We start from the raw sequence: 25,317 nt of genomic DNA on the forward strand, positions 1-25,317 counted from the left end.
AAACGTCCTTTTTCTTTTCTGCTTGTCGGAGCTAAATCGATGACGCGGCGCTTTCTTTGGGGTCAGAGGTCAAACGAGTACTCAAGGCTCACATGCGGCGCCGTTGCGAAGACGCCACTCCAACGGGAAAACAAACAAAAACAAACTGTTCAAGAGGGAAAGTCTTTGATGCTGGTTTCCATTTATTTCTGCTCGGCATTAAAATCGTTTATAAAAGCTGAACTCAAAGAATAAGGCGACTTTTCGCCTTGTTGTTGTTGTTGTTGTTGGTTCACAGGAATAAACGAGGACGCGATGCAGTTCAAACAGACTAAATGGAAACCAGTAGACGACCGGTTGTCACCAGTTCGACCGAGAGATGTTTTTCTCTTCTTTTTAAAAAGGAATGTTTTTTTTCTTTCTTGGGATCAAAGTCCAGAATCGAGCCGCCGGACTCGTTTCTCTGCTCGGAAACCGACGACTCGGCTCCCATTTTGGTTTATTTTTCTCCCCAGATTTCCGTGACGGTCGAGCGGCCGGCGGGTTTGAGGCGCCGCGCTCTCATTGGCCGACGATGAGCTGCCGCAGGTACGCCTGCGTGAGGCCGCGCAGCTCCTCCAGCGTGTAGTCCTCCGGCATCGGCAGGCGGCTGATGTGCGGCGCCAGCAGGACGAGCGAGTCGGAGGCCGAGTCGCCCGCCTGCAGCCGGAGCACCACGCGCAGGATGTTGGCCACGCGCTTCGCCATCTCTGGGGGGGGGGGGGGGGGGGGGGGGGTGGAGGAGGAGGAGGAGAGAGGAGGAGGAGGAGGAGGAGAGAGGAGGAGGAGACTTCCTTAAACCAACAGACGATACGAGAGAAACTTCTCTTCTTCATTTTCATTCAGAAAATACATATTTACATTTATAACATTTTATAATACATATTATTTTTTTTAGGTTCAGAAAATACATTTAGATTAAAAAACAAAAATCAAACATATTTAGGCTGAATAAAAAAGTAATTTAGAAATAAAAAAACGCATTTAGATTTAAAAAAAAAAAATACCCATTTTTATTTAGCTTCAGAAAATAGATATTTAGATTTTTAAAAACACATTATTTAGGTTAAATAAAAACATTTAGGTAAAAACTACTGTGGTTTGCTTTAAAATGTCAGTTGTTAGTTACGCTCCGAGTTCCCATAATGCTTTGGGGCGAAGGGTCAGGAAGTTAAGTGCTGGCCTTCATTTATTTATAATATATTTTTTGAGTTCCTGCAGTTCTTTCTCTCCGTCGACCAATCGGAGGCCGGCTGGTGCTCCGGTCTCTTACCTGATTGGGCGAGCCGGTCCCGGGCGGAGCTGCAGGGCAGCAGCTCGATTCTGCTGCAGAGAGACGTGACGTCAGCGTAGAGGCGCTCCAACTCGTAGCCGGAGCTCTCCACCTGGAACACAAGCTGCCTTCAGGTACTTGGACTGCAGGACCTTCAGGTACTTGGACTGCAGGACCTTCAGGTACTTGGACTGCAGGACCTTCAGGTACTTGGACTGCAGGACCTTCAGGTACTTCAGGTACTTGGACTGCAGGACCTTCAGGTACTTGGACTGCAGGACCTTCAGGTACTTGGACTGCAGGACCTTCAGGTACTTGGACTGCAAGACCTTCAGGTACTTGTACTGCAAGACCTTCAGGTACTTGTACTGCAAGACCTTCAGGTACTTGTACTGCAAGACCTTCAGGTACTTGTACTGCAGGACCTTCAGGTACTTGTACTGCAGGACCTTCAGGTACTTGGACTGCAGGACCTTCAGGTACTTGGACTGCAGGACCTTCAGGTACTTGGACTGCAGGACCTTCAGGTACTTGGACTGCAGGACCTTCAGGTACTTGGACTGCAGGACCTTCAGGTACTTGGACTGCAAGACCTTCAGGTACTTGTACTGCAAGACCTTCAGGTACTTGTACTGCAAGACCTTCAGGTACTTGTACTGCAAGACCTTCAGGTACTTGTACTGCAGGACCTTCAGGTACTTGTACTGCAGGACCTTCAGGTACTTGTACTGCAGGACCTTCAGGTACTTGTACTGCAGGACCTTCAAGTACTTGTACTGCAGGACCTTCAGGTACTTCTACTGCAGGACCTTCACCTTCAGGTACTTGTACTGCAGGACCTTTACCTTCAGGTACTTGTACTGCAGGACCTTTACCTTCAGGTACTTGTACTGCAGGACCTTCAGGTATTTGTACTGCAGGACCTTCAAGTACTTGTACTGCAGGACCTTTACCTTCAGGTATTTGTACTGCAGGACCTTTACCTTCAGGTACTTGTACTGCAGGACCTTTACCTTCAGGTACTTGTACTGCAGGACCTTTACCTTCAGGTATTTGTACTGCAGGACCTTTACCTTCAGGTACTTGTACTGCAGGACCTTTACCTTCAGGTACTTGTACTGCAGGACCTTTACCTTCAGGTACTTGTACTGCAGGACCTTTACCTTCAGGTATTTGTACTGCAGGACCTTCACCTTCAGGTATTTGTACTGCAGGACCTTCACCTTCAGGTATTTGTACTGCAGGACCTTTACCTTCAGGTATTTGTACTGCAGGACCTTCACCTTCAGGTATTTGTACTGCAGGACCTTCACCTTCAGGTATTTGTACTGCAGGACCTTCACCTTCAGGTATTTGTACTGCAGGACCTTTACCTTCAGGTATTTGTACTGCAGGACCTTCACCTTCAGGTATTTGTACTGCAGGACCTTCACCTTCAGGTATTTGTACTGCAGGACCTTCAGGTACTTGTACTGCAGGACCTTTACCTTCAGGTATTTGTACTTCTCATATTCTTTATAATCACGTAACAGTTGTCGTTGGATAATCTTATAAAACACGATCACATAAACAGTAATAATGATAAATTACTACATGAGCACTTTAACACGATAAACCTCGATGTTCACGGATATGTAATAAATAATATAATAATAATGTAATGTAATAAATAATATAATAAATAACGTCCTGCACCCTGAGCGTGTGTCACAAAGGAGGATTTCAAGGTGGGAAAAAATATATGCGTTTGTTTTAAAACAAAAGTTCAGACAGAAGATGTATAAAAAAATAATTAAAAAGCACCATTATCGTTAGATTGTCATATTTCCGACGGTCCTTGAAAGCATCCTTTCTGACGAAGGCTTCAGTCATGAAAACACACACACACACACACACACACACGGTACCTGCTGGATGTCCTGCAGAGTCTTGATGACCCGGATGTAGTCCAGGTAAACCCTCCCCGCCGTGTCCCAGTCCTGGATGGTGGCGCTGTGTTCAGGGACCGCCAGCTCCTCCAGGAACTCCAGCAGGTAGTCGTGGTTGTCGTTGATGATGCAATCTACGGCAGGACGAGAGGGACAAGCTTAAAGCGCCGAGTGCGACACGTCCGTCGGTTTCTTATTCAATTAGTTTTTATTGGAACGGAAATGAGAAATAAACTCAGCTCAAAATAAATGATTCTCTACAAGTTTGTTTCTTTTTATTTGTGTGTAAATAAAATTACTCCTAAAAAAAATATTTTAAAAAGTGTTTATTTAATCAGCTTAATCTGTTTTTGATGAAAAATTAGTTTATTATAAAAATATATAGTTTTAGATTGATTGGATTAAGATATTTATATCACAATAAATACTTAAATAGTTAAACATTTAAATATAATAACTAATGGCATAAAATGAGATTAAAAAAAATACACTTTTTTCTTCTCGACTTTGTTTCATTCTAATTCATTAAAGGATAATAATAATAAATAATAATGATCCATTTAATTTATATAGCTCTTTTTAAGATACTCATTATACACCGTGGACACAGCTACTGAGTCTCTTAAAGCGACAGTAACACACACCTGAGGCCAGGTGCTGAATGAGCAGCCGGTGACACTGGCTCCAGTGCCCGGCCCGGTACAGGTGCCACGCCTCCCCGTGGCGGTCGGCATCGCGGCGCGCTCTGGTGGCCTTGGCCTCGTGGAGCCACTGATCCGGGATCAGCAGCCTCTCGGTCAGGAAGCGCTCCCTCCGCAGAGACTCGTCCGTCTCCTGCAGGCGGCAGTGAAGGGTCAGCATCTCCCTCACCGCTCGCTCGCGCTGACTGAAGCCGGAGAGCAAACATTCAGAACCACAGAAGAAGAAGTCGTATTTTACACATTTTGATTTTAAACTTCCCGGAGGAACATTAACAGAACGAGTTCTCCCGGTTCCCCCGAGGAGTGGACCTACGTGTGGTCGGCGATGTGCAGCAGGATGAAGACGGCCATGTGCCAGAGGCCGGCGCTCTCCAGCTGCGCGGCGTAGCTGGTGTGCAGGAGGCCCTGCCGCGCGGCGCTCAGGTGGCCGTAGTGCAGCGCCTGCAAGACGCCCCACAGGTGCCAACTGAGCCGGTAGTCCAGCCGCTGCCAGGTGACGGCCAGCGGGTCGAGCAGCTGCTGCAGGCTGTAGTGTCTACGAGGAGAACAGGAAGTGACATCACCACATCAGATGTGCAGATTCTCATCGTGGAAGACTACGTCGTCACAAAGAAGGACGGTCCACTTTTAGAAATCCACCGTAAATATACCAATAAACCTTTTGTTTCCTTATAATTGATTTAATACTCATTTCTCTACTTTATGAATACGAGTTAACGGGTGATTAGAATCTCCTTTCTTTAAAATCTAACTTTTCTGCTTCAATTTGTTGGCGTTTAGTCTTGAAAACGAGAATAGTTTGTTTCCCCGCACACAATTTATTAACGGGACCATAAATTAATATATAACGCATTTATAGAACCACAATAATTAATCTTCATGAAATAAAGAAATGACTCAAAAAACATCGAGACGCTTCGAATGTAAAATAATTACATTTGAATGAATTTAACAATAATGTAAAAATCATTATTTTCAAAAAGACTCGTGAATAATAATAATAATAATAATAATAATGTACACAGGTGAGGTGGGTTACCTGTCACTGTAGAGTTTGAGCAGGTGGAAGCAGAGGTCGTGCAGCGGACGTTTAGACTCCGCCTCCTCCTCCTCCTCCTCCATCATGTCCGCCTGCTCCGCCTCCAGGTACGCGGGCAGGGGGGCGCAGGCGTACTTGCCCCCCTCACATGAGCCCTGCAGGACAGAAGCAACCACAACGTTGAGCCCCTCAGCGTCCTGAAACAACAACAACAACAACAACCTTATGATGAAGGACCGAGCGGCTCACCTGGAAGGCGGCTTCATATCTGGCGAGGGCGTCGGCCACGGAGGCCGTCGGCGGCAGCATGAACCAGAGGTGGACGGCCACGCAGCGCTTCCAGTCCAGCTCGGAGCAGACGTTCACCACGGAGTCGGACGACTGCCACACCTGCAGAGGACAGGAAACAGGAAACGGGTCAGAGGTCAGAGGACAGGAAACGGGTCAGAGGACAGGAAACAGGAAACGGGTCAGAGGACAGGAAACAGGAAACGGGTCAGAGGACAGGAAACGGGTCAGAGGTCAGGAAACGGGTCAGAGGTCAGGAAACGGGTCAGAGGACAGGAAACAGGAAACAGGTCAGAGGACAGGAAACGGGTCAGAGGTCAGGAAACAGGAAACGGGTCAGAGGACAGGAAACGGGTCAGAGGACAGGAAACAGGAAACGGGTCAGAAGACAGGAAACAGGAAACGGGTCCGAGGACAGGAAACAGGAAACGGGTCAGAGGACAGGAAACGGGTCAGAACAGGAAGTCCGTGTTAAAGTAGTAAAGCCCGCCTCCTGCATGATTTGATCCTGCTTTGTAACCCAATCACAGAACAGATCCCTCGGACTCAAACGTACGGGTTTCCCGGAGAGCAGCGTGAAGATGCGCAGCCGCTCCTCGGGCAGGTAGCTGTCGGTCTGCATGCGGTTCCAGTCCGTGAGCTGCAGGGCCAGCAGGTCCCGGCAGTACTGCGATCCGGCGGCCTGAGACAGCAGCAGGGACAGACGGTGGTCTCCTGGGGGGGGGGGGGACAGATGGTGGGGGGGTCAGCAGGGCCGCCGGGTCTCCTCCGCCTTCCTGCTCATTTATGGTCAACGGCGGCTCCTCACCTTCCTTCTGCGCCAGGCGACACGCCTCGCTGACGCGGTTCCCCGTCAGGTAGCTGAAGACGGCGTCCGCGTGCCGGCCCTTCGTGGCCAGCGCCACCTCCTCCTCCACCCGGCGCGCCGCGCCGCGGGACAGCCAGGCCGAGAAGGTCCGCCTCCTCTCCAGCTGCTGCTCGTAGGCGCCGGGCGGCTCGGCGTCGGGCTCCAGGTGGGCGGGGCCCATCCGGCCCCACAGGGCCTCGCACAGGGTCCAGACCTCGGACCAGTAGCCCAGGAGGGCTGGAGGGAGAACCGTAAGACTCAGGAAGAAGACCAGCTGGATGCCGACTAAACAATTAATATAGTTCCTCATCGGTGAGTTGGTCTAAAGCGACGCAGTAAACCAGCCAATGGGAGCGGATTAATAAAGTAAAAGTTATTACGCAGAATATTATATATTAATGTTAATGCTGCAGCTCATTTTATATAATCTATAATAAAATATTGAATATTTGATTATATAATAAATATTAGTAACTATAAATTAATGTGGATTATAATATTTCCCTCTGAGATTTAGTAGAGTTGAAAAATAAAGTAATACTCAAGTAAAAGTACCTCAAATGTGTACAGTACTTAATGTCCTTTTGTTCAATCTTTATTTTCCTAATTAAAGCTTCTTAATAATAATAAATGGGTTGTCGGCGTCCCGTCTGACTCACGGTCGGCGTCGCCTCGCTCGCCGCTCAGCTCCACGATCCACTCGGCGTACTCGTGCAGCGCCGCCACGCCGGGCTGCGGGCGCACCAGCGGGCAGGCGGAGGCGTCGCTGGTGTCCACGGTGCAGTGCTTCAGGCAGATCTCCAGGGGGCGCTGCAGCACCGCCTGGCTCTGCTGCTCCTCGCCGGTCTTCACGGGAGGATCCAGACCCGCCAGCTGCTCCAGCACCACCTTGTAGGGGCTCTCGATCAGCCTGAGAGGACAACGACGCCCCCGGATCATTTTATTGGATTTATTACGACTTGATTACTTATTTATTAGACTTGTTGTTTTTCCTCTTTGCAGCAGTAATCCAGCAAATCTCCCCAATAAGGGACAAATAAAATAATCTTCTTAAAAACAATATTCATAATTGGGTCTCGTACACTTTGTAGTTTATGTTTAATGGATAAAGATAAAGATGTCGCATTGTTGACATTCAGAACGGTTTCTCACGGTTTGCTCCTGGCGGGTTTCGGCAGGAAGCTGAAGTCTGTTATGGTGCGTTCGTGGCGGTCGGGGCGTTTGGCCGCCGGCGAGCCGAGCCGCTGGCCGCAGTGAGCCAGCGTCCAGCCGGGACCCCAACCGACCCGGAAGGACCGGCCCGCGAACAGCCCGGCGTCCATGAGCAGGCCGCCCTGCGGAGCACAGGAGCAGCCGGTGAAACCAAAACATCCCCAGACTTTCATCTTTCCGACGGTCCTTGAACACATCATTAGTTTAATTAACTCACGTGACCCTGCGGTCATTTTCTAAATCCAAAATGCTGATTTACGTTAGCGTAGCTTAGCACCAAACGGGCAGAAATCTGCATCATTATGGAGTTATTTCATAATATTTTTTAATCCGTTTATTAGAATTAAAATAGTTCATTGTGTTTTTTTTTACAGATGCCGTAAACCAGCCAATGGAGAGTCTTGTTCAGGTCACGTGAACAGGAAGTGACGGTTATATTATTATTAATATTATATAATGCGTTCATCGCTACAATGTTGCAGCACAGTTGACCTTAATTTAATCATTTTATATAATCTGTATTAAAATATAATGTATTAGTTGATTACATCATATTTTAGTATTAGTAGAAACGTTCCTCTTTGTTTACAAACAAACAAACCTTCCCCATGGTGACCGACTCTTTGAGGGCCACCGGGCCGCCCAGCCGCCGGACGCCGACCGTCCGGACCGAGAGCTCCGGGGTGCGGGGGGGCAGCAGGAAGGAGGGGGGCCCCGGAGACCCCCGAGGAAGAGGAGGAGGACGAGGAGAGTCCGACAGCTGGGAGAAGAGGCCGGAGGTGAACCGGGCCTGAAGGAGCCCACCGACTGCAGAGAGAAGATCATCGTCATCATCACGATGCCAGTCTGTTTACATCTTCATCATCACGATGCTGCTCTGTTTATAACATCTTCATCGCTGAGGCGCCCTAAAGCAAGGCACTGAATCAAACAGGAAGTGGGCGGCGGTTTCGTACCGGAGGGTCGGCTCTGAGCTCCCGGCACGACGATGCGAGGGGACGAGACGTCGACCTTCATCACTCGCTGATCCTGAATCATGTCGCTCTCCTCCTCATCCTCGGCGAACAGCGACGCCTTCATGATCTGAGATGAGATAACGAGGCTCAAAACGCCATTTATGACTCTTATTTTGTTAATCCAGCCCGACAGTTACTTCCTGTCTGTGGGGGGGGGGGGGGAGGGGGGGGGGGGGGGGGGGGGGCTCTACCTGGAGGGTGTGCGGGTTGATGCCCAGCGAGGACGCCATGCGGCCGGACGCGGAGACGCCGTCGTTCTCCGCGGGGATCAGACCGCCGAGCTTCCCGTTCGTCCAGTCCAGGTCGCACGCCGGGAGGTCGTCGTCGTCTCCTCCTCCCAGCATGCTCTCTGTCGGGAAGCTCTGGGTGATGTCGGCCATGTCGCTATCCAGCTCGGCCACGCCGCCCGGTAGCTCCACGGCATCAGGCTGCGCACACACACACACACACACACTAAAGGTCACGTGGAGGTCAAGACAACAAACTATGTCGTGATTTGATTTCTTTTTAAGTTGGTTCTTAAATATTTAGATTTCTCCCTTTTGTCTTTAAACTTTGTAGTTTCAGCACCTTGAGATGTTGTTTTCTTTCCTGCACTTTGTTTATCGAAGGTTTCATGTTCATAGAATTAATATAAAACAGTTTATTTACAATAATTCTGTTAAAGTAAATACTTTTGATTCAGATCCTAAAGAGATCCCAAAAAAAAAAACATTGTATTGTCAACAAACTAAACGATTAATATTTAAAAAAACAAACTTTACAGACAAACGATTAAAAGTCTTCATTAACTTTATTAGGTTTTTCTTTCATTAAATGCATAAAAATCCCACATCTTGAAGTATTTAAACTGAAGTTGATGAACATGACAAACTCAACAATAGTTATATTATAATATTAATAACACCGGCAGATATTCTGTATATGAAGTCCTGAAGAACTAAAACCGTCACGTTTGATCAGAGAAGAGAAAATACTTTGTTCAAGTTTAAGTATTAATACAATATAATAATAATAATAATAATAATAATAATAATAAACCCAACAGAGCAAAAGCAGTTTTAGTGCAATTCACTAAATTCAGTGCGAGTCACTCTTTAAAAAAAATTATATATATATATATAAATAATCACACCTGTTGGGACGTCGTGGTCATAAAATGGAGGCGGAGCTTGTGAAGACGTCAGTTTTGGGGAAATGTGATCCCTTAAAAATATTAAAATACAACTAAAACTATTAACAGCATTTCATAATCAATAATGGAAATAGGTTTTATTTTACTTCCATCTAATGTCCGTTTGAGTCGTTTGTTTAACGGATGAAAGACTTTAAAGTTTCATTAAACGTCACCTGACGGAGAACAAAGTAATATTAGAGAAAGAAACCTCAAATTATTAGTGAACTTCTTTTTAGTTTTATTGAAAACAACCTGCTGCCATCAAACGGATGAAGCGAGCAGGAGTTTGAAACGCTCCCTTCATCCTCTCAGGTGTGTCAGTGAGGAGGAGTGTGGCTGGGAGCAGGCTGCTCTACCTGAGCCTGTGGCGCCACCTGCTGCTGGGAGGGGGGGAGCTGCAGCCTGGCGGGGAGCGACGACATCGTCTTCAGCTTCTTGGGGTCGGCTTTGAGGGGGACGTCCTCCTCCTCGTCAGAGTCCTGGAGGCCATACTTGGAGAAATGTGCCACCTGAGGGAGAGACAGGGGGAGGAGTCAGTTACACCTGGGAGAGACAGGGGGCGGAGTCAGTTACACCTGAGAGAGACTGGGGAGGAGTCAGTTACACCTGGGAGAGACAGGGGAGGAGTCAGTTACACCTGAGAGAGACAGGGGAGGAGTCAGTTACACCTGGGAGAGACTGGGGAGGAGTCAGTTACACCTGAGAGAGACAGGGGAGGAGTCAGTTACACCTGAGAGAGACAGGGGAGGAGTCAGTTACACCTGAGAGAGACAGGGGAGGAGTCAGTTACACCTGAGAGAGATTGGGGAGGAGTCAGTTACACCTGAGAGAGACTGGGGAGGAGTCAGTTACACCTGAGAGAGACAGGGGAGGAGTCAGTTACACCTGAGAGAGACAGGGGAGGAGTCAGTTACACCTGAGAGAGATTGGGAGGAGTCAGTTACACCTGAGAGAGACAGGGGAGGAGTCAGTTACACCTGAGAGAGACTGGGGAGGAGTCAGTTACACCTGGGAGAGACTGGGGAGGAGTCAGTTACACCTGAGAGAGACAGGGGAGGAGTCAGTTACACCTGGGAGAGACTGGGGAGGAGTCAGTTACACCTGAGAGAGACAGGGGAGGAGTCAGTTACACCTGAGAGAGATTGGGGAGGAGTCAGTTACACCTGGGAGAGACTGGGGAGGAGTCAGTTACACCTGAGAGAGACAGGGGAGGAGTCAGTTACACCTGGGAGAGACTGGGGAGGAGTCAGTTACACCTGAGAGAGACAGGGGAGGAGTCAGTTACACCTGAGAGAGATTGGGGAGGAGTCAGTTACACCTGAGAGAGACTGGGGAGGAGTCAGTTACACCTGAGAGAGACAGGGGAGGAGTCAGTTACACCTGAGAGAGACTGGGGGAGGAGTGAGTTACACCTGAGAGACAAGGGGAGGAGTCATGCCTCACGTCCATCAGAGGGACTTTACCTCGAACACCCAGGATCCGGTCTCCGCTCTGTACTCCAGGAAGCGAGCGCCCTGCTTGCGAGAGGCTTTCTCCAGCCGACCCTCGTAGTTCATCTCCGTCAGGCGCTCGGGGCTCCGGATCTGCGTGCACGCCGTCTTGTCGTTCGGCCAAACGCCGTCCAGAGTCACCTCGGCTCGCCTGTTCAGCCCCTCCCCCTCCAGAGGCTTGTTTTTGTCGTCCGGGTACACGATGACCTCTTTGCGTCTGAAGTGCACGATCTCGTCGATGTTCAGCGCCGTCACGCTCACCTCGCCGGGGAAGAAGATGGAGCCGTAGCCTGCGAGGGCCAATCAGAGCAGACCGGTTAAATCCCTCTCGCACGCGCCGGGAACCGCGGCGCCGACTCTTCGGCGAGACGTCGTTAAAACTTTGGCGTTACCTTTCCTGCCGACGGTGAAGTTGTCCACCACGCACGCTCCGTTTTCATCCACCATCTCGGAGAGGTCGTCCAGGGAGGGGATGGTGTAGTAACCCACGCGGTTCAGAACGATGCCTGGAAGACAGGAAGTGGCAGACGCGGATTAAAGCCGGTGGACGTCGACTCGGGGTCGTTAAAGGTCAACAGGGCGTTTTGTATCCGACCTGCCGGGTGAGGAGACTGCTGGATCTCCTGCTGCTCCTCCTCCTCCTCCTCTTCTTGGTCCTCCTGCAGAGACTCATCCCCAGGAGACGCCATCATGTCCTCGCTGCTCAGCTGAAGGGGACAAAAACAATATAAACGGTTCAGCTCCACGGATTTAAAGCGATGAGAGCGAGAGAGACAGAGACAGGAGAGAGAGAGAGACAGGAAAGAGAGAGAGAGAGAGAGACAGAGAGACAAAGAGAGAGAGACAGAGAGACAAAGAGAGAGAGAGGAGAGAGAGACAGAGAGACAAAGAGAGAGAGAGGAGAGAGAGAGAGGAGAGAGAGACAGAGAGACAAAGAGAGAGAGACAGAGACAGAGAGAGAGACAGAGACAGAGAGAGAGAGGAGAGAGAGACAGAGAGAGAGAGAGAGACAGAGAGAGAGGAGAGAGAGAGACAGAAAGAGAGGAGAGAGAGAGAGAGACAGAGAGAGAGACAGAAAGAGAGGAGAGAGAGAGAGAGAGAGACAGAGAGAGAGGAGAGAGAGAGAGAGACAGAGAGAGAGGAGAGAGAGAGAGAGACAGAGAGAGAGGAGAGAGAGAGAGAGACAGAGAGAGAGACAGAAAGAGAGGAGAGAGAGAGAGAGAGAGACAGAGGGAGAGACAGATCACAATAGATGTCCGCTGACCTCCAGGCCTCCATTCCTGGCCGGCTTGTGCATGTTGAGGTCGCTGATGGTGTCCTGCAGGCTGGCCTGGACGCGGCCCTGTGGGACGGGCTTAGCGATGGGGTTGACGTAGAACTGGGTGACCTCGGGGTCGTCGTCCACCCGGCCGCTGGGACCCGGCAGCCGCTCCTCCTCCTCCATGTGACTGCAGACGAAGGTCAACAACGTCTACATTACAACTAACCAACAGTTCACCAAGCAGGAGATAATTATTATTATGCCAGTTAGTAATTAGCTTGAATGAATTATTGCGTTGTTTCGAGGTCAGTGACCTTTGACCTCTGTCCGCCCTCGAGATGTCATGAGATCACGAGATAGAAATCCATAAAATTCACGAGAGATTTTGACCAATGAAGTTTCTAATAAAAGAACGGGACGCCTTCAAAGACGCACACGGAAGAGATATTTTCAAAATAAAAGCGAGGTGGTCGTGAAGTCATTGTCTCTAGAAGGACCCCTGAAGGTCCATTCTGACCAGTTTTAAATCCCCCACCGTGTGTGTGTGTGTGCGTGTGCGTGTGCGTGTGTGTGTGCGTGCTCAGACCTGTGTCCGTTCTGCGGGTACTCTGGAGGGGAAGCGAGGTCGTCCGTCTCTTTGTTGATTGGACTGTTGTACTGACTGCTGTTCAGGTTCTTCAGCACCAGTTTCTTGATGCTCTTCCTGAGAACAAAAACACACATTTTTCCTCCGTCCTAATATTTTGTAGAGTTAGATATATAAATACATAATGTATTTATTATATGCAAAATGATTATTACTAGTATTTCTGCTACCGTCACACTCAAACACCTGACGGGACACCGTTGCCGTGGCGATCGGGGTACCTGGGTACGAAGGCTCCGTTGGTGAGCGAGGGCTCGTCGTCGTCGAGGCCGTCGAAGAGCTGCGACTTGGAGGCCGACGCCGACAGCGCCTTGGGGCGGACCCTGGTGGCCGGGCGGGGGGTCAGCTTGTAGTGGGTGGGCGTGGTCAGAGCCTTCTGGGCCGTCGGATTGGTCGGCTTCAGGCGCTGTCGGAACACGAGAGAGGTTGTGATGGGAAAGATAATAATGGAGAAATAACACAACTGTTGGATTTGATTTGTTTAGCCGTCCTTCAGTTGACATATTCCAGGAGTCGGTTCAACTAAATCAGGGGTGGCCAACTAGTCAGAGACTAAGAGACACTTTTTTTTCTGTGTTACTGCAAAGAGCCACATCATACACATGGGTACACATGAACATCATCTTTTAATCATGTATGCACGCATACACAGACCTCTGCTCAGCCAGATCTAATGAAAATAACCACACCAACATGATAATATCAGTAATTTTCAACAGTTAACATTGTGTGCACTGTCTCACACACACACACACAAACTCTCAGTTCAAGCAAGTCCACAAACAATAATAGAATAATTTAATAACATCTTTCTCTTACTATGCTGCTTAGTGAGACTTCTGGCATTCCTTATCTTGAACAATCCTCTTCAAATCTGGCTTGTATTCTGTTGTTGCCACTCTAAGCAATTCTTTCAAATGAGTGTCAGTCAGAACAGATCGAGGCTTTGATTTCACATGTTTCAGGGTAGAAAAGTTTCGGTATGGGCAGATTTGCTTTTGCAAACGCAGCCATCATTGCTTCTTTCACATCTATGCCACGGGTTCTGTCTTTTAATGTCACAATATCAAGGAGTTCTTCTTTGATCATACATTCATTTGACACAGACCGTGCAAATATTGCCAACTGAGGCTTGTCTTGTATGTCACAACTCTCATCCAATGCCACACTAAAATACTCACATGCTTGAAGGTCAGAGTGCAACTGTGATTCAACAGCTGTATTAATATCCGATATTCTGCGTTTAACACTGTGGCGGGACAGTTGAACGTCTGAAACGCTCCGTTTTAGTTTGTCGTCTCCAGGAGCCAAGGTTTCAAAGACGTCAATGAGGCATTTTTTAATGAAGTCCCCTTCGTTGTATGGCTTTTCAGCCCGTGCTATGTTCCAAGCCAGCTGATATGATGCAAGCGTTACGGTCTCCGAGTGTTTCGTACATTTTTGGATAAACTGCACCTACTTTTCTGCCTGGCTTTTCAAAGCGACCAACTTGTTCTTGCGAAGTTCAGTCCCTTTTGGAAATTCCTGTTCGATGTTAGGGTGGAGTGAGCTGAAGTGACGCTGAAGATTTGAAGCTTTGAAATGCGCTAATGCTGCGTGACATATAAGGCAGATCGGCCATTACGTTTAACAAAAAAATATAAACCCTCCCACTCTGGCAAAAACGTCCTGTGTTCTTCTTCATATTTTCGTTTGGCTGTGCTTTTTTTCCTGCCATTTCAAGAGGTAACTTGACGGAAATTGTTTACAACACAAATGATGTCACACCAAAGATTCTCTCGTCGCTTGTTTGACGTCACTCAAACAGGTTTACATGGTCAGTGTGCCATCTAGCTGTAGGGGGAGTGAATGACAGCGCCAGCCAAGCATTTTTGACGCATGTCATGTGACAGCTCCTGAAGAGCCGCGGGTCGGCCAGGCCTGAACTAAATGCTTGAAGACGCATTTGTCGAAATAACATCCACATGACGTTACATTGAGTGTTGAAGGAGCCGCTACAACGTTAGCTTTTAGAGAAATAACACAAAGTAGCGAGAGCTCTCACCTCCTCCTTCTTCTTGGGGTCCGTCAGCGGGTTCCTGAACAGCGGAGATTCTCCGTACGGAGAGTACGCCAAGACGCTGAGCTGCTGCTGGAGCAAAGCCTGCTGGGAGGCCATCCCACTGGGGTCCGTGAGCGCTGGAGGGAGGAGAGAGGTTAGCTGGCGATGGAGGAGGACGGGGACTTGACTGACAGACGTGGGTGCTGCTCACCGATTGGCTGCTGTGGAGCTCCAAAGCCGAGGGTGCTGGCTCCGGTGTTGAATGCGGTTGCGCCGAAGGTTCCCATCGTTCCCAGTGTGGCGCCCAGTTTGCTCTGGTTGTTCCCAAACAGAGACGCCTGTCCTGTTCCCACTGCTGAACACACACACACACAAACACACATTTACAACTTCCTATCCATCAGACATCCCTATACATCCTGGTGTCGTGGACCCCCCAGTACCTGCTCCGAAGCTGGTTCCCAGTGCCGTCCCGAGGCCTCCGGCGGCCGGCTTGGTTCCAAACAGACTCCCGGCGGCCGGGTTGGCGCCGAAACCTGCAGCCGGGAGGAAAAATAAATAAATAAATAAATTCAACAACAAAAAAACAACCTCTCATCAGTCACGGAAAGCCACGAACCGATCGCCGGCCGACTCACCGAAGGTGGAGGTGTTGGCGCCGGCCCCCAGCGTGAGGGCGGGCTTGTTGCCGAAGAGCCCGGTGCCGGTGCCGAAGGACGGGGCGGCGCTGGTGGTGGTGGTGCCGAACCCGGCGGCCTTGTTGCCGAACAGACTCTGCTGCAAAAGTCGAAACCAATTAAAAAACAACAAAAAGGAGCCATTGAGAGGACGTCCGTTTGACTAATTACACGTGAACACATCACGACGTCATTAACTTCATCGCGTACCTGCGCGCCGACGTTTCCAAACCCTGCGTTGGTTTGTCCAAACAGCCCGGTGGCCGCCCCGAAGCCGGCGGCGGTGCTGGGCTGCGCCGCGCCGAACAGGCCGCCCGCTTGAGGCGCCGCCGTGTTCCCGAACAGACCCTGAGTCACAGGAAGTCACCACAATAAAACACTTTAAAAACTAATCACTCAACTTTTTCTTCTTCTGTGGAAACAAAGTATTTTATTATTTATCTGCATGCAACGAGAGAGAGTCGGACATTAGTTTGACAGTAAAATCTGACTCATGACGTCTACGGGACAGATCTCGTTTAAATCCTTTGTATAATAATAATAATAATAATAATAATAATAATAATAATGCTGTGTGGGGTTGAGGCTCTGACGGTGTAAGACATCATTGGTGCTCACCATGGTGCTGGTGTTGGCCTGGCCCATGGTGTTGGTGTTGCCGAAGGAGAAGCCGGTGCTCGGCGCGGTGGTGGTCTGACCGAAGGGTTTGAAGAGGCTGCTGGCCGGTTGGGCGGCCGGCTGGCCGAACAGGCCGCCGGCCGCCGCGCCGAAACCGCCGGCGGCCGCTGGAGAGAAACGAGACGTTGACTTCGAGAGAAGCAGAGAGTGATGAAGATGACGAAGGGCGACTGTCGTCACTACTTACGCGCTGCTCCAAAGGTGGTCTTGTTCTGCCCGAAGGAGAAGTTGGTGTTGGGCGCCGCGGCGCCGAACAGGCCGGTGGCGGCGGTGGGCGGCGCCGCCGCGGCGCCAAACAGACTGCCCGTCGGCGCCGCCATCGGGTTGGTCGGGCCCTTCCTGCCGGCCTGGTAGTCCTCCAGCCTCAACTCCTACAAGGAGACATGAGGGAACAAGTGAGGCAACGAGCGAAGGGAACAAGCAAAGGGAACAAGCAAAGGGAACAAGCGAAGGGAACAAGCTAAGGGAACAAGCAAAGGGAACAAGCAAAGGGAACAAGCAAAGGGAACAAGCGAAGGGAACAAGCGAAGGGAACAAGCGAAGGGAACAAGCTAAGGGAACAAGCTAAGGGAACAAGCTAAGGGAACAAGTGAGGCAACGAGCTAAGGGAACAAGTGAGGCAACGAGCGAGGGAATAAGTGAAGGGAAACAAGCAAAGGGAACAAGCGAAGGGAACAAGCTAAGGGAACAAGCTAAGGGAACAAGTGAGGCAACGAGCGAGGGAATAAGTGAAGGGAAACAAGCGAAGGGAACAAGTGAAGTGAACAAGCGAAGGGAACAAGTGAGGCAACGAGCAAGGGAACAAGCGAAGGGAACAAGCAAAGGGAACAAGCGAAGGGAACAAGCGAAGGGAACAAGCGAAGGGAACAAGCGAAGGCAACAAGCGGAGGCAAGAAGTGAGGCAAGAAGTGAGGCAAGAAGTGAGGCAAGAAGTGAGGGCAAGAAGTGAGGGAAACAAGCGAAGGGAACAAGGGAAGGGAACAAGGGAATCTCCCCGTCTCATAAAAGCGGTACAAACTCGCCTCCAGGGATTTGTTCTCGTACTCCTTCATGGCCGTGATGCACTGGTGCTTGGTGTTGATGCTGGTGGTCACGCCTCCTTTCACCATGGTGTCAGTTCCTGTTGGAGGCTGAAGGAGGAAGAAGTGAAGAGTGCATCTCAGTTTCATTATTTACATGTTTTTAAAAGGTCTTTACATTATTAGTTTAGTGACATCACCAGAAAACAAAATCCTAACAGGAAATGATACAAAAACACAGAAAAATGTACTTTCACAGTATTTTGTGTTTTTTGAGGCGTCACATCACCATCCACAAGTACGAGTTGCATTGTGGGTGAATAGTACCGTAGGTTTAAAATATATAAAATAAATTAAAGAGCCATTTGAGAAAAAGACTTTAAGATTATGTTTGAAGAGAACCGCCACGTTAAAGTACTCACGTTGAATTTTACGGTCGTTCCCGGCTGCTGCTGTGCGGCGGTGAACCCCGAGCCGCCAAACAGGGAGGCGACACCGCCTCCACCGAAAGGGTTGGAGGCGGTGTTGGTGGACCCAAACAGCCCGCCGCTGGTGGTGCTCGTCCCAAAGCCTGGAGGACACGATGGGAGGGAGACTTCTTCAAAGCGTTCAGACGTTTCATAAGATAAACAAATCAAAACGACAACGGGACTGAGCAGTTTGAAAAAACACAACCGGAGCACTGGATTTTTGGCATTTAACATTTTGTTTGAGGCAACTTTTTAAAGAACAAAAAAAAAAAACACACACGACACATTTCAAGCGGTTCAAGCTCATCATCTCACGAACAGTCAGCAGCCGTTTGAGGCGCCTGCTGGACGACCTTAAGGGACCCTAAACGGTGGCGTGCGGAGGGTTCTCACTTCCAAACGTGGTGGGTTTCTGGGCTCCGAAAGCATTGCTCGGCTGGGAGAAGAGGCCGCTGCTGGCGCCTGTTCCGGTGTTCCCAAACAAGCTGGTCGCGGTGCCGGTCGCCGCTCCAAAACCAAAGCCGGTGTTGGTGGCGGGCGCTGCCGGCTGGGTGAACGTACTGGACCCAAACAGACCGCCTGAAAGAGACAGATCAGGGTTTAAAGTTTGAAGAAAGAATCATAAATGTTAATTGATTTTCCGTGCTCGCTGAGAGCGGACTAACCAGGTTTATTCTGCGCGGGGCCGAACAGCCCTCCGGTGTTGGCGGTGGCCCCGAACGCAGACGTCCCGAAGCCTCCCGTCGCCCCAAAGGCCGTGTCTGCAGGTCATGTGAGGAGAGACGACACGGACCGGACGCGTTAAATCACCGGCTGCAGCTTCAGTCGGCAGGCTACAAAAAAACAGAAACTCTCTCCGACCATTTTGAATCTCGGGAGTTTGAACAAACAAATAAAAACTACTCACTTGGTTGGCCAAAGGTCGACGAGGTGCCGAACCCCCCCGTCCCTCCACCGAAGGGAGTACCGAATGACTTGTTGAACATCTTGCTCTGCTAGCAGGGCCGCATAGGTCTTCTCTGAGGACACAAACATTCACCCCGTGAGCAGCTCGAACACAGAGAATCTCTTCGAGAAACAGATTTCAGTTCGCTGCATTTGAACTCTTTCATAGCCCGTTTTCTAGTTTAATCTACGTCAATGCGTCTTATTCCATTAGATCGTCATGCGTTAGTCGCGTCTGTGAGAACCTCGAATCTCTACAAAGAACAAACATCCTGTTTTCAGCTCTGTGACGATGCTTAAAAGACTTTATTTACCTGAACTAGGATGTTCTCAAAGGAACACTTCAAAGTACAAAAAGTACACTCCTATCTCTGAGATGTAGCGAAGTAAAAAGTACACTATTGACCTGAGATGTAGTATAGTAAAAGTACATTAACCTGAGATGTAGTATAGTAAAAGTACATTAACCTGAGATGTAGTAGAGTAAAAGTACATTAACCTGAGATGTAGTATAGTAAAAGTACATTAACCTGAGATGTAGTAGAGTAAAAGTACATTAACCTGAGATGTAGTAGAGTAAAAGTACATTAACCTGAGATGTAGTACAGTAATAGTACATTAACCTGAGATGTAGTACAGTAGTACACCATGTACCTCTGAGGTGTAATACCGTTAACGGGTCCAGGACCAGCTGATATCTTACTTAATGGTTATAACCCCACAAACTAGGAAGCTAACGCTCACATAGCATCATTACCGCGTGACGTCATATTAAATAACCACGCACACGCACGCGCACGGAGACCGCTACCAGCTCCTCCTCAGTAACTACCATCTCATTTAAATGAATATAAACAATTCTGCTGTTGTGGAGGTAGAAGTCACGTGCGTCTAGCTAACGTTAGCTAGCGAGCTAGCTTAGCGTCATTAGCCGACTAAGTATTAGCAAAACAAAAGGAAGACGGACAAAGAACGCGAATATTTACCTGTAACGACGTTGTTCTGCGTGTTCGGGTCTCCGTTAAGTATCCTCTCGCGCACAGGTGAAGCAGCAGGCGCGCGGACAGGTGAACGATGAGCGCGTCTTCAGCTAAACATCGGCGTTAGCCGGGTAGCTTGGTCGGCGAGGAGGGAAAACTGACGAACCGTCGCTACGCACTTTCATACGTCATGACGTCACGACGGCGACGTCTTCTTCCCCCCTTTTTCTGTGCTGTTGAACGGCAGCTCGCGGCCCGTCAGTCGCATTACTGCCCCCTTCCGGTTTCAGTCGGTTGCTACGCTGTCCGCCTGCTCCACTTCCCCCATCAGGCCCTTCATTAATAACAGGTCACATAGGATTATTATGATTAAATGTGATGTATGCAAATAAGAAATGAATATTACAACCGTTTTTGTTTTCAAACTAATTATTTACTTAAATTTTAGTCTGTTTTTCAAGAACGGTTTTCCAATCAAGAACAGAATATGTCCTATTTATTTATATATATATATATATATATATATATATATAATATATATTTTAATATATATATATATATATATATATATAACACTGCCGTTTTCAGTTAATACATAGTTTTTTTTTTTTTAAATATATATATAAACAAACTATTTATATATATATATATATTACATTTAGTTTGTTTTATATACATATATAAAAACAAACTAAATGTAATATATAAATATATTTAAATATATATATATAAAAACTAACTATTGATATATATATATATTACATTTTGTTTGTTTATATATATATATATATATATATATATATATATATATATATATATATATATATATATATATAAACAAACTAAATGTAATATATTAAGGTAGGAGGTCCTTAGTGATTTACTGAGTGTTCATTGGTTAGTTTCACACATAATATTGACGGACACACGATTCCACAAATGACGTTGAAGGGCGGAGCTCGACACCAACGTCACATGGCACGTCCAAGCTCTTGGCTCGCTGTCTGAATTACGTAGGATCTCGCGAGAAGACGGACCCGGAAGTAGAACGTCTACAGTTGAGGGCAACATCAGAACCATATTTATGTGCCGTTTCACCGCGATATGAATATAACCGTCACGTAAACACCTCGACTCCAGAGAAACCATAATGTATTACATGTTTAATCATGACAAGTATATACATTATATTATTAATACCTGGTTTCACATACAAAGTGTTTTTAATGCAACTTAAGCCGATATAGACGGAAATCAGAATCAGAACCTTTTATTGCCAAGTATGTTTTCACATATAAGCAATGTGCAACATTGGACAATAACATTAAACAATCAACACAGTGCAATAATTACATATAACATATAAAATAAAGTGTAGTGGCTAGCACTGTCGCCTCACAGCAAGAGGGCCGCGGTTTCGATTCCCGGTCGGAGCGGTCCTTCTGTGTGGAGTTTGCATGTTCTCCCCGTGGCAGCGTGGGTTCTCTCCGGGCTCTCCGGCTTCCTCCCACAGTCCAAAGACATGCTGCAGGTTAATTGATCTCTAAATGTCCCATAGGTGTGAATGTGAGAGTGAATGGTTGTATGTCCCTACATGTGCCCTCGATGGACTGGCGGCCTGTCCAGGGTGTCCCCTGCCTTCGCCCTATGTCAGCTGGGATAGGCTCCAGCGCCCCCGCGACCCTAATGAGGATAAGCGGTATTGAAAATGGATGGATGGATGGATATAAAATAAAGTGCACAGACTAACAGGTGACAGTAAACAATGTATTACCAATTATGAGGACCTCAAATAAAGCAAATATAATTTACTGTTATACCACATGGAAGTTGCCCTTGAATGATGCATATTGACGACCCATTTGAGGACAACAACTTGGAACATAACATTGTGACTCCAGGATTATACTTCTGGAGGTGGATTTCAAGAAATAATGAAGGAACTACAATATGAACATTGTAAATCTATACATGAAACATCTCAAATCATTTGAGACAACATGCATTTGGAATGAGTTCCAGTTAGATTCCGGGTATCTCAGGGTGAGACTTCAGCCTTTGCTGTGATGACAATATGAGTGGAAAAAAACAGGTAAAAGTCATCCTGTCTGCCATCATCACAGATATGTAACATAAATACGTCTGATAGTTCCTCAACATCAACTTCAGGGACAATAGAATGAGAATTCCCTCATGAGGATGTCATTTTTGACATGTTTTTTCAGCCATATATATGTATGAATATATACATATTACATGTACAAGCGATTGCACAGTCAGAACCATGTCCTGAAGTCTACGTGGAGACCTTAGCCTGGACTGAGGGGACTGAGAGTTTCAGTCGACAGCAAAGGTTGTTTATGAGCACAAGTCTGATGGCCCGGTCTCTGATTCCATAGATGAGAGAGCTCAGACACCTGGGAAACATGAAAATACACACATACAAAACATTCTGGATGCGCACAAATACTATCCTCGTTACAATTCTCCAAAGAGCGATGAGGATGGGGTTGTAAATAGTTGAGGACAGACTGAGGCCCAGCTGCACCCCATGCAGCAGCAGTGTGTTACGAGCCTTTCGGGCCGAGGCGTTGTCCGTGGAGGCCGACCGGGCTGCTACCATCACCCCGATGTAGGTGGACGTGACTGCCAGGCTAGCTGATATAAACAGGAAATAGGTGTAGGCGGTATCATAATGATTAGACATTGACCCAAGAAACATAGATATGTCACTGCAAAAGTCATTCATCAGCAGGCTCTCCAGGTCTTCAAATGGGAAATCTAACAGCAGAATAACTCGTATGAGGATATTCAGTGAACTGAAGGCCCAGACCACAATGATGGCCCCCGCTGTGTTTCTCATGGTGATGATGGCAGTGTGCCTCAGTGGGAAGCACACCGCCACATATCTCTCCAAAGACATCGCCACCAGTGTGAGAGGGGAGATTTCATTGGTGAGATCAGTGAGCATGGTGAGAACCCCACACACAGGATACGTCAGCCTGACCCTACAAGCAGCCAGTAGGTACAGTAACTGGCTCAGTGCCATCTGCATAGTGTCTGCACAAAGGAGGTTAAACAGGAGAACGTAACGGGAGGTCTCACGAAACACCAGTTTACTCCTCAAGGTGAACAACATGATCCCGTTAATGAAGAGAAACACACAGCACGATAACGTTGTCAGAGTGGTCAGCATCACACTTTCCAGGAACCCCTGATACTGCAGTCCAGCAGACTGATTTACAGAAGACATTTTTGTGAAGCAATAAACACATTAACAGACAGAGCACACAATGAATATCTTGGAGTTTGTATTCCTGCAACAACAAAAATCATTATCAGCAACAATGAAAAAGATGCAGACAGCTCGCAGGTCAGAGTCGTGTCACCTGCAGAGCTGGTCTGCCAGGTGTGCTTCCCCTCACGTTCTGTATATGAGATCTGTCCATTTCAGGTGACACCCACGCACGAGTAGCATGGTCATGTGACGTCTTCCATCGTGGACATGAGCACAGAGGAGCCCCGTCTCGATCTCAGTGGACTTCTGATGCAGTATTATTTCAACGTTGTTGTTTTCCTTGTATTAAGCATGGCTGTCATTCTGAATATCACTTTATAGAAACATTTCCTGACAGTCCTCAAAAAAAACTATAATAAACTGTCCACATTTTTTTGATTATTGACAATTGCCTACTAATTAGTCCTCCCCAATCATGCAATCACATAGTTACTCTAAAGATAATATACAACGAGCACAAGGCAGCTTCTGAATGTTTATCACACTATTGCTCAGCCTTAGGGTCGATATGTGGAATCAAACAATCAATTTCTCAGATGTCTAGTTTTGTGGCTAACGTACAAGCCGGAGCATTTACCAAAAACATGGTGCTGCATGTCTTCATGTGGTGATGTACCTACCTACCTTCCTAGACAGAGCTAAAGGAAACAATTCAGGGTTAAGGCCAGACCAATGAGGTCAGGCACAAAGAAGGAGACAGAACCATTGGGAAGGAAGCCAGGTCCAGGCCAGGGCTGGATGCAGGAAGCAGGGGCAAGGACCCAGGACCAGCTTCAGACTAGGGTTCGGTGTACCGATACTAAAAAGGTACCGCGGTACCAGTACGTTCAAAACGATACGGTTTTGCATATTTTTAGTATCGATACTTTATTAAAATAGATCAGAGCGGACGCACTGCTCCGGCCTGTCATGGTGCCCAGCGCGTTGACTGCAAGGGGGCGGGGCTGCGCAGAGATGAGTCCTTTATCAGCACTAAGGTCTAACAAGACCAGTACAGAGATGAGTCCTTTATCAGCACTAAGGTCTAACAAGACCAGTACAGAGATGAGTCCTTTATCAGCACTAAGGTCTAACAAGACCAGTACGGAGATGAGTCCTCTATCTGCACTAAGGTCTAACAAGACCAGTAATGAGTCCTTTATCAGCACTAAGGTCTAACAAGACCAGTACAGAGATGAGTCCTTTATCTGCACTAAGGTCTAACAAGACCAGTAATGAGTCCTTTATCTGCACTAAGGTTTAACAATACCAGTACAGAGATGAGTCCTTTATCTGCACTAAGGTCTAACAAGACCAGTAATGAGTCCTTTATCTGCACTAAGGTTTAACAAGACCAGTACAGAGATGAGTCCTTTATCTGCACTAAGGTCTAACAAGACCAGTACAGAGATGAGTCCTTTATCATCACTAAGGTCTAACAAGACCAGTAATGAGTCCTTTATCTGCACTAAGGTTTAACAAGACCAGTACAGAGATGAGTCCTTTATCTACACTAAGGTCTAATAAGACCAGTACAGAGATGAGTCCTTCATCAGCACTAAGGTCTAACAAAACCAGTACAGAGATGAGTCCCTTTATCAGCACTAAGGTCTAATAAGACCAGTACAGAGATGAGTCCTTTATCTACACTAAGGTCTAACAAAACCAGTACAGAGATGAGTCCCTTTATCTACACTAAGGTCTAATAAGACCAGTACAGAGATGAGTCCTTTATCTACACTAAGGTCTAACAAAACCAGTACAGAGATGAGTCCCTTTATCAGCACTAAGGTCTAACAAGACCAGTACAGAGATGAGTCCTTTATCAGCACTAAGGTATAACAAGACCAGTACATAGATGAGTCCTTTATCAGCACTAAGGTCTAACAAGACCAGTACAGAGATGAGTCCTTTATCAGCACTAAGGTCTAACAAGACCAGTATAGAGATGAGTCCTCTATCAGCACTAAAGTCTAACAAGACCAGTACAGAGATGAGTCCTTTATCAGCACTAAGGTATAACAAGACCAGTACAGAGATGAGTCCTTTATCAGCACTAAGGTCTAACAAGACCAGTACAGAGATGAGTCCTTTATCTGCACTAAGGTCTAACAAGACCAGTAATGAGTCCTTTATCTGCACTAAGGTTTAACAAGACCAGTACAGAGATGAGTCCTTTATCAGCACTAAGGTCTAACAAGACCAGTACAGAGATGAGTCCTTTATCTGCACTAAGGTCTAACAAGACCAGTAATGAGTCCTTTATCTGCACTAAGGTTTAACAAGACCAGTACAGAGATGAGTCATTTATCATCACTAAGGTCTAACAAGACC

The 25,317-nt window shown here is 47.6% G+C and overlaps 2 protein-coding genes across 9 annotated transcripts; both read right to left on the bottom strand.

The window, feature by feature from the left end:
* Positions 1–31: 31 nt before the first annotated feature.
* On the bottom strand, positions 32–19,929 carry nup98 (nucleoporin 98 and 96 precursor). 8 transcript variants are annotated; one of them, XM_034550888.1, is made up of 34 exons: positions 19,713–19,929; positions 18,689–18,800; positions 18,447–18,551; positions 18,175–18,360; positions 17,734–17,909; positions 17,315–17,422; positions 16,480–16,663; positions 16,233–16,399; positions 15,825–15,962; positions 15,576–15,711; positions 15,381–15,473; positions 15,149–15,292; positions 14,941–15,074; positions 13,118–13,302; positions 12,837–12,953; positions 12,254–12,437; positions 11,585–11,696; positions 11,382–11,495; positions 10,963–11,279; positions 9,856–10,008; positions 8,514–8,750; positions 8,263–8,389; positions 7,908–8,113; positions 7,247–7,428; positions 6,754–7,004; positions 6,056–6,331; positions 5,804–5,961; positions 5,209–5,349; positions 4,960–5,114; positions 4,234–4,455; positions 3,864–4,105; positions 3,199–3,353; positions 1,292–1,403; positions 32–728 (listed from the first exon to the last, which is right to left on the bottom strand). In XM_034550888.1, the coding sequence occupies exons 2-34, from the start codon at positions 18,765–18,767 to the stop codon at positions 541–543; spliced, it is 5,484 nt and encodes a 1,827-aa protein (XP_034406779.1). In that variant the 5' UTR covers positions 18,768–18,800; positions 19,713–19,929; the 3' UTR covers positions 32–540. The 8 variants fall into 8 exon arrangements, with proteins under 8 accessions (XP_034406779.1, XP_034406776.1, XP_034406785.1 ...); XM_034550885.1 differs by having other exon boundaries at positions 15,576–15,714; XM_034550894.1 differs by having other exon boundaries at positions 17,734–17,882; positions 18,447–18,542; positions 19,713–19,928.
* Positions 19,930–22,002: 2,073 nt separating this feature from the next.
* Positions 22,003–22,959, bottom strand: LOC117742777 (odorant receptor 131-2-like). The gene has a single exon (XM_034550407.1). The coding sequence runs from the start codon at positions 22,957–22,959 to the stop codon at positions 22,003–22,005; it is 957 nt and encodes a 318-aa protein (XP_034406298.1).
* Positions 22,960–25,317: the final 2,358 nt, after the last annotated feature.

The sequence above is a fragment of the Cyclopterus lumpus genome, chromosome 14 (assembly GCF_009769545.1).
Source record: "Cyclopterus lumpus isolate fCycLum1 chromosome 14, fCycLum1.pri, whole genome shotgun sequence".
NCBI lineage: Eukaryota > Metazoa > Chordata > Actinopteri > Perciformes > Cyclopteridae > Cyclopterus > Cyclopterus lumpus.

Bases quoted from the DNA above. Each gene is read 5' to 3' on its own strand.
- nup98 (XM_034550885.1), bottom strand. From the start codon at position 18,767: ATGTTCAACAAGTCATTCGGTACTCCCTTCGGTGGAGGGACGGGGGGG. The intron at 15,293-15,380 runs GTACTGGGGGGT...GTGTGTGTTCAG, and splicing joins GGGAACCAGCTTCGGAGCAG to CAGTGGGAACAGGACAGGCG. The intron at 12,438-12,836 runs GTCTGAGCACGC...CTTCGTCTGCAG, and splicing joins TACCCGCAGAACGGACACAG to TCACATGGAGGAGGAGGAGC.
- LOC117742777 (XM_034550407.1), bottom strand. From the start codon at position 22,959: ATGTCTTCTGTAAATCAGTCTGCTGGACTGCAGTATCAGGGGTTCCTG.